At 42.8% G+C, this 16,040-nt stretch overlaps 1 protein-coding gene across 1 annotated transcript in view; it reads right to left on the bottom strand.

The window, feature by feature from the left end:
- Positions 1-16,040, bottom strand: part of HECA (hdc homolog, cell cycle regulator) — a 44,111-nt gene that overhangs the window by 5,953 nt on the left and 22,118 nt on the right. The window contains exons 2-3 of the mRNA XM_017530416.2: positions 7,794-8,834; positions 391-545 (exon numbers count right to left, since the gene is read on the bottom strand). Of these exons, the coding sequence (XP_017385905.1) occupies positions 391-545; positions 7,794-8,834 (1,196 nt within the window). The remainder of the gene's footprint in view (positions 1-390; positions 546-7,793; positions 8,835-16,040) is intronic.

The raw sequence follows: 16,040 nt of genomic DNA on the forward strand, positions 1-16,040 counted from the left end.
AAAAAGAAAAAGAAAAAGAAAATATACGCAAGCAAAAAGAAAACTAAAGGAACTATTCAGCCTCCCACCACTGAGACCATCTGGTAACAGGTTAGTAGTTCACTTTTCATGCTCACTTATTTACAAACACAAGCATATTATTGTGCCATTTTATAAGTGTTCTTTTGACCTAATATACTAGAAATGCTTCCCACATAATTATGTATTATTCTATACTATCCCTTTTAATGACTGCATAATATTCCACTGAATGACTACATTACAAGTGGTAACTCAGCCATCATTGCTGGACTGAATTTCTTCTTTATTATTGGAAGCATCTTCCCTACATTCACTTGGGGACAGAGGCCTAATATCACCCACTGCTCTCTCAGTGTGTTCAATACCTACCTGACAACATGGAGAGGCAGCCAGGATATCGTAGGTGTACATAGTGCCCAGCTGGTGCCAGCTGCCATCCCACCGCGACTTACACTTGATGCAGATGATCTTGTGAACCCCCTCCAGGCAGTCCACGCACACCGCATACAGGTGCATGAGTCTCCCTGTGCACAGAAGACACAAGGCTCAGAGTGGCCATCATGGAAATCATGTTTCATCTCCAAGGGGATAAAAAGTGTTTCATCTACCAATTATAAGCAAACATTTTATCATTTGGATAAATATAAAAAGAAAAATCAATATTTAGTACACAAGCTGTCCTTTCAGGATAATGATGAATAACTATTGCCAATAAAACATGTATTTTAAGTTCAAGAATATTAAAAACTTGGCTTCAATTCACTTTTCCAAAAAGTGCTGCTGGGTTTACATTATAATTATAGGCCATCCAAATTCAAATAGCAAAGTCACATATACTCAAAACCAGCCTCTATTGTATTCATGCAGGACTTCCCGATCAAAGTTTATGTTTAGCATATGGAGACTTAACCAACAACATTGGTCTTGTCACAAGCTCTCTCACCCCGACAAGTCCCAACATAAAAAGTCAAAAATCTGTCTTGGGGATGGATAGCCCAGAATTATACCACAACCAAAATTACCATGTTAACTGTCCTTGTTCTCAAAATGTTCAGCCATCACCACATCTAATTTGGGAAACAGAATTGTATTTCACTTGTAAGTAACTTTTTAAAAGAAGTTCAACGTCTTCTTATTCACTGGGCCCTTAAAAGTTACAACACGATTCCCCTCCGTTATTTGATAACATCTTAATGTTTATAAAGGAAAGATGTCTAGTGTATATGGAAGCATCACAGTTCAAATAACTAAAGAGTCAAAATGTCCATAATCTCCCCAGGAAACATATACAACAGCAACATTTCTGCTGTATGTGGGACCCAGGGTTTCCCCCCCAAATATTAAAAACTACCATCAGGAGAACACATAATCCTAAGTAGCCTTCTATTCAGAATGTGCTGCTCACTGCCATAAGTCAGCCTATGGGTCTTCAGCGCTCAGTGATAAGGGCCAACCTGCTCCCTACCCGATGGAAGGGCTTATGTTCTATCTATAGCACTTAGGGGAGCCCTTCATTTGCATTTGCTTGTATGACCCTCTTCCTCCTTGAGGGCAAGAACCATGTCTCATTCATCCTTGTAGATGAGCTGACTAGCACACTGTCTGGGATGTGGGAAGCATTTTATAAGTGTAAATGGATGGGGCATGTTAACAGCCAAAGACAGCATAACTTTGGCGGCCTTTATAGCAAAAAGGGGAAGGATGACAACAAGCTTCTTGAAATACTGCCTGCCCACCTCTGCTCTAGGGCACTGAAAATAAAAGGGTCTCACATGCCACATCTACTGGGGCCTTGGGGCATGTCAGGAAGTCCGTTCAAAGATCCAGGAGCCACTGGAAAAAACTTGAGTTGCATTCCCCATCCTGCTTACTCAGTGCAATTCCCAAACATTCACAGGTACAGAGGCCACAGCTGAGACGGGTACCAGCAGCCATAGACACAAAAGTCATGCGTTGCTAACAATGACCACAATGATGAAGACAGAGTAACTTTTACAAGGGTTAACCAAGGGTATGGCACTATGCTACCAGCTCCATGTGAATCACTTCATTTAACCCTAACAGCAACATTATAAAATAGGCATTACTGTTGCTCCCACTTCTGATAGTAGGAAGTGAGATTTAGAGAGCAGAGCAGCTTGCCCAAGTTTAAGTAGCAAGTCCAGACTGATTCATGTCTCTTTGATCCATAACTTACAGGCAAACTCACTGGAACACCTGGTCTGGACTGAGTCTAGATTTGTTTCAGTTCCACTACACATTGTCCTGAGCACAGAGAATTCTGAATTTCTAAACCCTTTGTGAATTTAAACAAAAAATCGATTCCTGGGAGAACAATCACATGTGATTCAAAGTGGTAAAGAAGCCCAATAAGAACTTCCTAATTAGATCAATCTTAATAAATTATTAAAGCTAAACAAAACTATTTTCAGAGGAAAACGAGAGCAAACAGAGTCCAGAGACAGAGTCTGGAGAGGGCAGTGAGGGGTAAGGGCAGGGCGAGGGAGTAATATTCCAGAGAGGGCCACTGAATACAGCAAGTACTGCAGCAGCAGATCAGCCTGCCTGCTGTGCAATCCTATGGCCTGTAGTGTGGCCCTTCTATTAGAGTTGAAAATACTTTAAAAAACACATGGCCAGGCTAAGCACAGTGGCTCATGCCTATAATCCCAGCACTTTGAGAGGCTGAAATGGGATGACTGTTTGAGGCCAGGAGTTCAAGACCAGTCTGGGTAATACAGTGAGACCCCATCTCTTTAAAATGTTTGAAAAAAATAAGCCGAGTGGTGACTTGAGCCTGTATTCCTAGCTACTGGAAAAGCTGGGGCAGGAGGACTGCTTGATCTCAGCAGTCCAAGGCTGAGGTGAGCTATGATCACTCCGCTGCTTTCCAGCCAGGGTAACAGAGCGAGATACTCAAAAATAAACATAAATAAAGGGAAAGAAAAAAGAAAAGAAAAATAGAAGAATGCATGATCAGTAATTGGTGATTAAAGACATGATTTACACTTTCTTACTACAAATAAGGTGGCATGGATTACTCAAAGATATGGCAATAAAAATGCTGATATGTGGTCAAGGTCTCACTTGTGGCAACGATGACTTCTCTGTAATGATTAAACACCCTGATCTTCAGGTTTTATATCAAACACTCAACTTATCAGTATCTTTCTGGTGCACATCTAATGCATGCATTATCTATTTATATGTCTATGTTTTGATGTGTATACACACACACTCAAGTACTTAGGCCTAATTTTCACCCCTTTCTCCATCTGCTCCCTGAACGGTACCCTCAAGATTTACTCATAGGTTTATCATATCCTCCTTCCTTTTCTTTCTCTTTTCTTCATATCCAAGAGCTCTTTCACCCTTAGGATTTTAACCACCACTGTTATAAACTCCTCAGCGTTCAACCCAAATGCTTATTTTTAACTGTGTTTTCTAGACATCTCCACACAAGTCTCAACATCCCTTCAAACCCAACACATACGAACCTCATCTTCTGTCCCCTAAAGTCAGGCCCTTCCTTTCCCCACCTTTATCTACCCGTCTCCTTTCTTGCACCATTTATCTGGTCTAGAAATAAAATGAATTTTGTTTCTAAATTCACAAGCTGTAGTTTTTCTTTGAAATAACCTCTTGACGATATCCCCTCCCTTCCATTCTGTCTCCACCTTAGCATTCTTTTCTCCTTCCATCTAGACTACAGACTGTAAAGTCTCAACTTTGTCTCCAGATCCCACCCCTTTCAAACCCCTTTCCTCCATGTGATTGCCTGCTTTAAAAAAAAGGTTGAAAATCTTTCCATTCACATTCATGAAGAACATGTAGCAAAGCTCTTTATTATGGCTTGAAAGTACTTCTGCTATCTGTTCTCTCCCTATCCTACTCCTTTCCCCCTCTAGAACACCCTCGTCTCCAAACAAACAGTCCTCTCCCTATCTCCTGATCACAACCTGCCATTCTTTTTCTTTTTAACCATCCTTCCTTTGCTTGCAGGCACTACCTCCTCTTCAACAAACACCTGACCTGGGTAGACCCTCTGCTTACCAAGATCCAGCTGACCTTTTAACATCAGCCTTCATGCTGCCTCTTTTTATGAACCAAGACAAAGTGGTCCCTTTCTCTGGAAATTACATGATACTTAACATACATCATATCCAGGTGTGATACTAGAACCTTAAGCCTGGTTAGTTACATTTTATAAAAGCATCTTATCCTAAGATTATAAACTGATGACAGGCAAGAACTGATAGTACTCAGCATGTGTAAAATCTGTAAGTTTGATCAACTGATTACAGGAAAAGAATCTGTCCATCATGGATAGAAAAAGAACACTACTATTCTCATATATGATGTACCCATATTATCTTCATAAAAAATGTTTCAAGTTTTACAATGGAGAAATAAAGGTGTTTCCATCCACTTCCCTCTAAAAGTACCCCTAAACAGAAAAAAAAAAAAATGTCCTTCATCTTCCATGAAACAATGAGGTTATTTCAACCCTGAATCAAATTATATGAGGTCAGAAAGCAGACTGAGGAATAGTAAATGGTTAAGCTCTGAAACTGGACAAGCACTGGGGAGGGTGGAAAGGGAGATCATAGGGAGCAATAAATTTCAAACCATCATAAATTCTATACAACACTTTCCATCAAAAAGCAGAGTATTTCAGCATCATCTGAATCTGGGCTAGTCTTCGGACTTATGCTAATGAACAAAATGTGATAAGAGTGATGTTAGTCAGTTTCAAACTTAAGCCTCTAGATAGAGACTCTGCAGCTTCCACTCACATCTCTTAAATGCTATCCTGAGAGCACCACGTGAAAAAGCCCAAGCTAGCCTATAAGAAGGTGAAAGAACACAGACAAGCCATTCTGGCTGAGGTCCCCTAAGCCAACCTAACCGTCCTAATCAATTTACCCATAGAATTGTGAAAAGTCATTAAATTATCCTTTTAAATCACTAAGTTTGGGGATGCTCTCCTTTATAACAAATGCTTATAGAGAGTTAGGTACAATTCTCAAAATGAATGAGACTACTCTCTGAAATTTCAGCTCCCTTTCCTTGCCCAGAAAGGTAGCACAAATTACATACATGAAACAAGAAAATAATGCTATTAAGAAGAGCTCTTGTAAATTAAAAATGTAAGAACAGAAAACTTTAAACTCTGTAAAAACACCAGAATAAAAAGTCAAGGAAATTTTCCATAAAGCAGAATAAAAATATAAAGATGAAAAGGTCCATGTATATATTTATTAGATATCCTTTATTATATATAAAATAAAGGAGTTCTCTACTCCGACAAAAAAATAATCTAAGAGGTCTAATATCTGATTAATAAGAGTTTGACAGACTTTTTTAAAAGTGAAAATAGGGTGGAGGAAATTATCAAAGAAATAACACAAAAGCAAATTTCTGGCCAGGAGTGGTGGCTCATGCCTATAATCCCAGCACTTTGGGAGGCCTAGGCAGGCAGATCACAAGGCCAAGAAATCGAGACCATCCTGGCCAATATGGTGAAACCCCAACTCTACTAAAAATACAAAAATTAGCTGGGCGTGGTGGTGCATGCCTGTAATCCCAGCTACTCAGCGAGGCTGAGGCAGGAGAATTGCTTGAACTTGGGAGGCAGAGGTTGCAGTGAACCGAGATTGAGCCACTGCACTCCAGCCTGGTGACAGAGCAAGACTCCGTCTCCAAATGGAAGATGGCAAGTTTATAGAGCCAAAGAGCCAAAAGAGTACAGAACACATAACAAATAGAGAAAACTGTGTAAAAGGCCACATCATGGTGAAATTTCAGAACATTAGGGATATATGAAAAAAATCTTAAAACCTTCATGGAGGGGTGGAGGTGGAGGCAAAGACAAGAATACGAGTAGTATCAGACATCTCAAAATAGAGGCATTGTAAGATAGGAGACAGTAAAGAAATGCCTTCGAAACGCCAAGGGGAAATATGTATAACTTAGAAGACCAGACCCAGCTAAACAGCAATGGAGTGTGAAGATAAAATCAAGATATTCTCAGACGTTCAAAGTCTCAAATCATCTATTCCCATGCTCCCTTTCTCAAAAAGCTCCTGGGGGATGTTTCCTAAAAACTGAGAGAATAAACTAAGAAAAAATAAAATATGAGATCTAGGAAAAAAGATTTTTAAAAATACGACAGAAATGAAGGCATTACTAGGACAGCTATGTGGTGCACCAGGACAGGTAGAAGCAGGAGGTTAAGAGTCTCTATAAGAGACATTTTCAGGGGAAAAATATTTTTTCCAAAAAAAATCTGACAGGTATGTGGGAGAGAGAGAGAGAGAGAGAGTGTGAGAGTGTGTGTGTGTGTTTGAGACGAAGTCTCACTCTGTTGCCCAGGCTGTAGTGCAATGGCATGATCTCGACTCACTACAACCTCTGCCTCCCGGGTTTACAGTGATTCTCCTGCCTCAGCCTCCCAAGTAGCCAGGATTGCAGGTGCCCGCCACCAGCCTGGTGAATTTTTTGTGTGATTTTAGTACAGACGAGGTTTCAACATGTTGTCCAGGCTGGTCTCGAACTCCTGACCTCGGGTGATCTGCCTGCCTCAGCCTCCCAAAGTGTTGGGATTACAGGCGTGAGCCACTGCCATCTTTTTAAAAGCTGGTTTGTAAAGCTGCTGGAGAGTCAGAACAACTAGCCAAAGTTTAAAAAAAAAAAAAAACTATGCAAATGAAAACAATAATCAATTAACCCTAATAAAAACAAAAGGTGTTCTAGGATATATTGTTCTATTTAACAAGAAAAAAACCTATACTTCTTGGTTCAATATTAATATGTATTCACAATAGTAAACATTAAGGATTTAACCAAGAATTGTGATATCTCATCCTGAGAAGAAGGGGGATGCACAGTCATCCATCTTCAAAGCCAGTCAAAAAACAGACAACATGTAAAACTGGAGAATAAAGACAGCAGTATTTACAACAATGATGTTAAAAACATGAAACATCGGCTAAGATTTGAAATGTTTGGGTACTGACACAGCAGGGTTGGTGGGAAGGAGACAGGTGGGGATATATCATTTTTACAACAAGCTTTTTAGCACACATTTAAAGTATAAACATGTTATATGTGATGTGTCTCATCTTCATGGAAGTTCAGTAGTTGCACATGAGCTGACAGATTTCTCACCTATACGAACCAACCTCCTGTCATTCAATTTATGGCTGAAATGTACCAAGTCCTTACAGCCCACCGTCCTGCCTTCCACCACCACCACCAGGCTAACGTCTTGAGCTTTCAATAATCCTGTTTTCCTTTTGCTGCTATCAAGACAGTCTCATCTTTCATAAACTTCAAAATTAACTCAACTAATCTAAAATACCTTGGCCCCTTCTGACCCCTGCTTTTCCTCATTGTTATGTTTATAAGGATCAAAAAGAATACACAGCCAGCTGGGCCCATTAAACAGGTTTACAGTTAAGTGACAAATATGCAACAACTCCTCTAATTTCCTTCCCCATTATGCAAAACGATACACCAGCAATCCTCTCTTCAAATTACAGCAGAACAAGCACACAAATTATTCACTAGGACAATGGTACTTGGCACAGCAACATCAGAGTAAAAATCACCACCTCACTGGGCAAAGGTGAAATATTCAAATGTTACCTAGCACCTGACTAGAACAAAAAAACAACATTGGTGAAAACTAAGCCAAATAAAGCAATCCATCTTGTTTGCTGTTTGGTTTTCACAAACGGAAAGCAGGCAAGGTGAAGTAACACCTATACCTTGAAGGTGACAAGGAACATCATATTCAATCTCATCGTGTCTCGAGGGGCTTAGGAACAGAGTTCCGTCCACCAGTGGGAACTGTTCAAACACTGGGAGTGCCCGGTGGCACAGGGCACAGTTTACCACATTTCTGTGGCTGGCACTGAGCGCGGCCAGAATGAACTTCCGCAGGTCCTCCCCTTGGCCCACTTGGGCGTCGTCTTCCATGCGCACGTGGAAAGTGTTCAGCTTATGCCTAGGGATGTGAGTGAGGAGCTCGGAGAGGTCCAGCCGCCGTAGGAACTGCACAGGGGTGTCAAAGTGTCCCCCCCTGTGAACTGACAACCCCGAGGGGCTGTAATCAAAGTGGGCATTTCTGAACACATGGCCCCCAGCCATGGCCTTCTTGTGAGGCTCCAGATGGATGGCGTTCTTTAAGAACTCCCCGAGGTATCTGGAGGAGCGGGGGCCGCTGAAGTGGGCAGGAGAGAGGATGGAGTAGCCTGTGGGTGGTGACTGGCCTGGGGAGCCACCAGGGGAGCGGGCACCATAGGCCGAGGCACCCACTGCCTTCTCCTGGGAGTTCTGCCGGTCCATGGAATGCCGGCGGGGAAGGTCGTGGCTCGGTCCTTTCTGGGGCTTATTTGGGGGCCTGCACTTTTTTGCCTCCTCTGCTGCCTCACCAGGAGGCCGCCCTGTGTTCTTCTCAGAGCCAGACTTCTTCTTTTTCTCATCCTGCATCCGCTTCACCTGGTACCAGTCTGTGTCCTTCTTCAAATGGCCCTGGCCACAGCGACAAGAGCAGAAGCGGAAGGCCAGGTCGTAGCCCTTCTTTGTCCACATGTTCTGGCGGCACTGCTTCTCGTTCCAGCTGCGTGCACGGCCGATGCAGTTGAACTGAACGAGGATGCTGCTCTCCCACTCGTAGAAGCACTGCAGGTGCATCCAGGTGCTGCAGGGGCAGTGCTCATTGTTGCACACCACCTTCTGGTAGTCATCCTTCTCCAGGTCCACTGGCCTCCCGAAGCTGCAGATCAGAGGAGTGGCACATGGGGCTTCTGGGGGAGGAAGAGAGAGAGAGAGAGAGCAGATTTCAGATGTCTGGATTAGAGATACTCTCAACTATATTTGCAACAGTATGGTATGAGGTTTTTCTAAGACATGGATATAATGAAAGGCAGTTCCTGGATTCCTTTAAAGATGAATCACTCCAGTGAACCAGGGAACAATATGATGAAGCTACTTAACCAATCAGTGCTGGTGGAATCTCTAAAAAGGGCCTTCAAAGTCCTTCATCACAAGCTTTAGGTTGTCCTGAATACCACAAAGAAGCTGGGACATAGACGGCCTCATGCCGCGCTCTCTTCAAAGGTGGTCTGACAGCTAATGGCAGGGATATTGGATCAAACTAATAGTTGGTCTACACAGAATTACAAAGCCAGGCTGTGAAGGAAAAAAACCAGAATTCTTCCAAAGCTATCAGGACAGGAAGTGGGAACAACAACATATTTGTACTCTATCTTAAGTACATGTCCCCCACACACAGTGCAAATAGCCAAGCGGGTTCCCAGAAAGGACAGAAAACATGGTGACAGAAACTAGAATCCACTAACCCAATTCTTAAGAATTAAACATGATTCATGGATATGGGAACTCCACCTATTCCTTATAGCTATTCAATGATAACTGAACATCTGAGCTTAGAATTTATTTCTAAAATGTCAAAAAGACATGATAGAGCCAGTTAAAAACAAACAAACAAAAAAAAAACAAGTGATTGCCATGGGGTATGGAGGATGAACAGGTGAAGCACAGATGATTTTTAGGGCACTGAACCCATTCTTATGATACTATAATGGTAGATACATGTCATTATACATTTGTCAAAATCCATAGGATTTATAACACCCAAAGGGAACCCTAATGTCAACTACGGAATTGACAATGATGTGTCAATGCAGGTTCATCAATTGTAACATATGTACCATTTTGTGTTCATAGTGGGGGAGGCTGGAGGAGGGCAGGAGGTATATGAGAACACTCTATACTTCCAGTTTTTCTGTGAACTTAAATCTCCTCTAAAAAATAAAATCTTTTTTTTTTTTTTTTAATGAGAAAAAAAGGATGTGGATGTGTAAGTCCCGGTTCCATGCAATACTAGCTATGTAAAAGTAAACTGGTTATTTCATCTGTTTAACCCTCAATTTCCTCAACCATAAATAAGCATAATTATAGTAGCTACCCTGTAGAGATTTTTTGAAGATTAAATAAAAAATGCTTATAAAGAGTTTAGCACAGCACCTGGCACATAAAGGATCATTAATGTTGTTGCTGCTGTTCTTGTTGTTAGTTGACTGTGATGAGTGAGAGAGTGCGTGCACACTAGTGTGTGTGTGTGTGTGTGTGTGTGTGTGTGTGTCCATGCTGATGGACAGCAATGTGGGAGGGGGGCAGGGAGGATGGAAGAAGACTTTTGGCTGCTCTATTTAGGAACCACTGAGTTGGAAATGCCTGTGCACCGCTGAGGTGGAGAAGACATGAATTTTACTGGAGCTCAAGTGAGCTAGAGCTGTGAATACAGATGTGGGGTCATTCACCCAGAGATGAAAGTTAAATCCCTAGGACTAATGAGACGCCCAAGAGGAATGTGAGGAGTGGGGAGAGACCAGAGGCCAGGGAAAGAATCCTGGGATGCACGGATTGGAACCAAGGCTGGGGGAGAAGATCCCCCTAGAGATTGGTAAGAAATGAACTGAGAATTTACTGAAAAACAAGTCAGGAGAGAATTACGTGCAGGCAGTCAGAGGGCAGTTTTAGGAATGCAGAACTGTGACCGGGCATGGTGGCTCATGCCTGTAATCCCAGCATTTTGAGAGGCCAAGGCAGGTGGGATCACGAGGTGAGGAGTTTGATACCAGTCTGGCCAACATGGTGAAAGCCCTTCTCTACTAAAGATATAAAACTTAGCTGGGTGTAGTGGTGCACACCTGTAATCCCAGCTACTCGGAGGCTGAGGTGGGAGAACTGCTTGAATCAGGAGATGTGTACTGAGTCAGGATTGCGCTACAGCACTCCAACCTGGGTGACACAGCGAGACTTCCTTTCAAAAAAAACAAACAAAAAGAATGGAGAACTGCAAAACGGCCATGCTGTCAGATGTCTAGCAGCAACTTCATTGTCTATCCCGTAGAGGTCAGCCCCTCTCAATGTCTCCAGGCGCTGCCAGGTAGCCCCTAGGGGGCAAAAATCACCCCTGGTTGACAACGAACTGGATGCTATAAGCCTGAAAAGTCCCAGTCAAATTAAGCAGTGAGCCAGGTACTGTCTCCTCAGGGAGAACAGCTCTAGTGGGATGATAGAGGGCAGGTTAGAGGTGGACAGTGAGGTGAAAAGGCAGAAACAGGGAGACTCCAAGAAACTTATTTCCAGAGAATAACTGTAGGGCAGGGAAAGAGCATGGGCAGGGGACAGAAGCAGCAGAGGCTAAGCTTTAACCATGTTCAGGGAATGCAGGCCAAAACCTCAGGACAGCTTAAAGACATAGGTGAGGGAACAGACCATGGGACTCCTCTTCTCAACAAGCTTCCCAACCTTATCCCTGCACACTGAACAACAGACACAACGTTTCACCAAATCAATCAGCAGAGGTGGTGGCAATGTGGACCCATAAAGCCTATACAAATATCAGTTCTGTCATATATTACAATTATCCCCTTCAGGTATAGGATTCCAAAGCCTCAGCAAAATGGCCCTAAATCAATTTGTCTACCTCCATGTTAATATTTGATCACTGTGGCTTCCCCTTAATCTTCATTGGTCCAAATTCCATTCAGCCATTCACTGTTCAGACTCCGCAACTAGATCGCCTGAGTTGGAATCAAGGCAGGATCATTTATGAGCTGAGTGCTCTTGGACAAGTTACTTAACTTCTCTTTGTGTCAATTTCTTCTGTATAAAATGCAAAAAACAACAGAATGTACCTTAAATGGTTCAGAAGAATGAAACGAAAAAAACTATATGCATGAAGTGCTGAGAACAGCAACGGGCATCTAGTCAACTTCCTCCCCACTCTGATCCTTCAAGGCCCACCTCTCTACACACCAATTTTACCAGATTGCCCCCATCATGGATCCCCACCAGCTGACGACTCAGGAGAGGAAGCCTCTTACTCATCTTAGTGTTCCTGGTACCACTGGGCCCCAGCTTTGTACAACTCCAGTATTGAATAAAGTCGCATTACAGACACTGGCTCACCAAACCCACACATGACAAGAGGAGCAGAAGGGAAAAAGAGAGCTATAATCCTGGACAGAAAGACTTGAATGTACTGAAGCACACCAAGAAGTAGAAGAGAGGTTTGAAACTGAGTAAATTAACCAGTCACCTAGGCTGTGACCTTTAGAGTCCTTTAAAATGTTAATTGGTCAATTATTAAGTTTAGTTGTTTTTATCTTGATCCTTCATATGAAGAGCCTTGAAGTGAACATCACTGAAATGTAACCACAGTAACCAAATTTTACTAACCCAAGAATAATAAAATCAAATTAGATCAAAGGAAGACCTAACTAATCTTTGCATTCACAATATTCCAAGGGTAAATGCTGAGAGTGACTTGATATTTATTTGAAAAGTATTTTCACAGCTGGGTGCAGTGGCTCACGCCTGTAATCCCAGCACTTTGGGAGGCCGAGGCAGGCAGATCATGAGGTCAGGAGTTCAAGACCAGACTGGACAACATGGTGAAACTCCATCTCTACTAAAAAATACAAAAATTAGCTGGGCATGGTGGCTCATGCCTGTAATCCCAGCTACTCGGGAGGCTGAGGTAGAAGAACTGTTTGAATAGGGACCGGGGAGGCAGAGGTTGCAGTGAACCAAGATCACGCCACTGTACTCCAACCTGGGCTATAGGGTGAGAGTCCATCTCGGAAAAAAAAAAAAAAAAAAAAAAAAAAAAAAAACAAAATAAAAAAAAAAAAAAAAAAAAAAGGAAAGTATTTTCACATTAAAGAAGGGTAGATTAAGAGAGGGAAAATTCTGTATCTTTTCAAAAAGCAGCGAATACAGCATTGAACCAATACTGAGCACTTCCTACACACCAGGTCTTAAGCTAAGAGCCCTAATGATCTAACAGAAGTGCACGCATGGAACACAGACAAGGAATCACAGCTGTGCCCTGTTCCTGTCGTTTTAACAGTCTCATGTTCACAGCTACGCTCCACTGTTTCCTAACCAGCAAGACTCTTCCTTGTATAAAGAACCCCCACTCCAACTTGCCCGCCCTGCTTGTTTACAGTCAGCCACTTTGATGTGGCCTTGCGGGTAGGCTTCAAAAACAAATACAAGGCCAAGAGTATGTGAAATACCCAGTAATATGCACGACAGACAACTCACCCTATTACACACCAGCAGGGCGAGGCTCCCAGGGAGGCAGGTAAAATGGGTAACAGGGTGGGCCTTGGGAACAGTCAGAAGATGTCTGACAATGCTTTCGCCAAGGTGTGCTGGCCTCTAAACTTGGACATGATTTCCTTCAAGGCTCGGTTCAAACATACTTTCCTCCCTCATTCACACCACCCCCTACCACACATACACACTGTCCAAACTGGAAAAGCAGCAGAGAACAACAGAAGAGAGGTGTTTGGTGCCAGTTCTGCTCCTGATTAGTTATTTGACTCTGAGCAGGTTTCCTCATCTGTAAAGTGGAGATAAAATGCTTGCCCTATTCAGCTCATGAACATGGAAACACTTTATAAACAGTAAAGTTCCATAAAAATGTTTACTCTCATATGCCACTTCTACCATAATTTTAAACCTGTGTTTTTCACTTCCCAGATAAATGCAAATTACTCCAATGTTTTCTACTTCTTCTAATGTTCTGAACATGCCATACAGTAGCTGTTTGGAAAATAAGTAAGTATGGCCGGGCACAGTGGCTCACGTCTGTAATTCTAGCACTCGGGAGGCTGAGGCGGGAGAATCGCTTGAGGGCAGGAGTTAGAAAACAGCCTGGACAACATAGTGAGACCCTGTCACCACAAAAATTTTTTTAAATTAGTTGGGCTCAGTGGCATGTGCCTATAGTCCCAGCTACTCAAGAGGCTGAGGTGGAAGGATCAAGTGAGTCCAGGAAACAGGCTGCAGTGAACCTAGGCAATAGAGCAAGACCTTATCTCCAAAGAAAAAAAGAGAATAGCAGTCCCACAAAGGTATAAATGGAACACAGATTGATCTGATACAACTAAATCTTCAACAGGAGAGATGGGAGAAGGGTATCCCACACTTGTGCCACCAACTTCCCTTACAGCAATAATCTAAACTGTGATAACCTAATAAGCAAAACAGAAAAATTCTCCTTTACACACAGTTAGCATTGTTTTTAAAAAGTATATAAACACTCCAAGGCCTATATTTTAGGTTCATCATCAAGTATTTAGTACCCAGCTTCTATTTTTTCCTGCTCAAGTTAAAATAAACAGGGTTTATGTGATTCTGGGCACAAATCTCAGAGTTTCAACTCTGGACAACAGGGCAGCCAGGCTGAGGTCACCTGGGCCAAGCCTATCTTGTCTCTCCAGCTTTCTTACCTTGCATCCTACCCTCACTTCAGAACTCTGTGTTCGTCATCTATTGAAAGAGGATCTGACAGCAGTCATTTACACACTGACTGCCCAATGAGCCCAAGCCCCCTGACAAACTCATTCACACTGAGGAGCCCCATAAACCAGACATTGCTATTTTCAGCTTTTTAACTGTGAGTTAAATATTTTTATCCCTCTTAAAACAGTTGCATCATAAGCACGTGGGGAGTTGGGTGGAATGAAGGTACGGAGAGTCTTTTTAAGTCCTAAGAGGCTTTCCAGGCAAAATCTAAATTAGAGGCTTAGTCACATTCATCCTTATAAACCCACTACTATGTAAATAAGTGTTTAATAAATCTTCTGTTGAAGAAAAGAATGATCCAACCAGACTTAGTCTTCTGATGGTGACCATAGTGCTAGAGAGGGTGAACCCCTGGGGAGAACCAGCCCAGCTGCTGGGGAGGCAGCCACAGAGCTCCAGCTAGGTCTCCAAGATTCATCCAGGCCTCCTCTGTCGGGGCAGAGCCTGACCCTCATCCTCACTTCCTCAAACTAACATCATCCCTGCTACCCTCCTTTTGGCATCTAGGTCACAAACAAAATTGTAGGGTTTCAAAACTTTTATTATATCGCTGATTATTCCTCTTATGTGGGAACAAATCCCCGTGTTTGCAGAGAGCATGGCCCCCTCAGGGTATGAATTTCTGGCCAGTGTCCTCCATCTCCAGCTTCCCGACCCAGACTGCGGTATATGACATAGAGCCAGCCTGACTGGATGTGACTCAGCTCTGCAACTTCTTAAAGACCTTTGACAAATCACCTAACTTCCCTGTGCCTCTGTTTCTGTACCTGTAAATTAGCAAAAATAATAGTATTAATACCTACCGCCAAAGAGTTGCCATGAGGAATAAATAAGTTATTAAAGTGGCCAGACGTGGTGGCTCATGCCTGTAATCCCAGCACTTTGGGAGGGTGAGGCGTGCAGATCACGAGGTCATGAGATCGAGACCATCCTGGCCAACATGGTGAAATCACGTCTCTACTAAAAATATAAAAGTTAGCTGGGCATGGTGGCATGCACCTGTAGTCCTAGCTGCTCGGGAGGCTGAGGCAGGAGAATTGCTTGAACCTGGCAGGCGGAGGCTGCAGTGAGTCGAGATTACTCCACTGCACTCCAGCTGGAGAACAGAGCAAGACTCCATCTCAAAACAAAAGAGAGAGAGAAAGAGAAGTTATTAAGGTAGTTAGAACAGTGCTTGACACCTAAGAACCAATTTTTTTTTTTTTTTTTGAGCCAGGATCTCACTCCATTGCTCACACTGGAGTGCAGTGGTGTGGTCATGGCTTACTGCAGCTTCGATCTGCCAGGCTCAAGCCATCCTCCCACCTCAGCATGGGACTACAGGTGCATGCCACCACATCCAACTCACTTAAAAAAAAAAATTTGTAGAGGTGGGATCTCACTCTGTTACCTAGGCTGATCTTAATTCCTGGGCTTAAGTGATCCTACCTTGGCCTCCCAAAGTCCTGGAATCACAGGTGTGAGCCACTGTACCTAGCTGAGCACTATTTAACTATAAGCAATTGTTAATAAGTGCCATATCACTTTAGATTACTTGTCATAAAAATGAAGGGATTTCTGAACAAGTTCAGAGGAAAGCCACAACCAGGAAGTGACCATCC

This window comes from Cebus imitator, unplaced genomic scaffold, assembly GCF_001604975.1.
Source record: "Cebus imitator isolate Cc_AM_T3 unplaced genomic scaffold, Cebus_imitator-1.0 Scaffold65, whole genome shotgun sequence".
In the NCBI taxonomy this organism is placed as follows: domain Eukaryota; kingdom Metazoa; phylum Chordata; class Mammalia; order Primates; family Cebidae; genus Cebus; species Cebus imitator.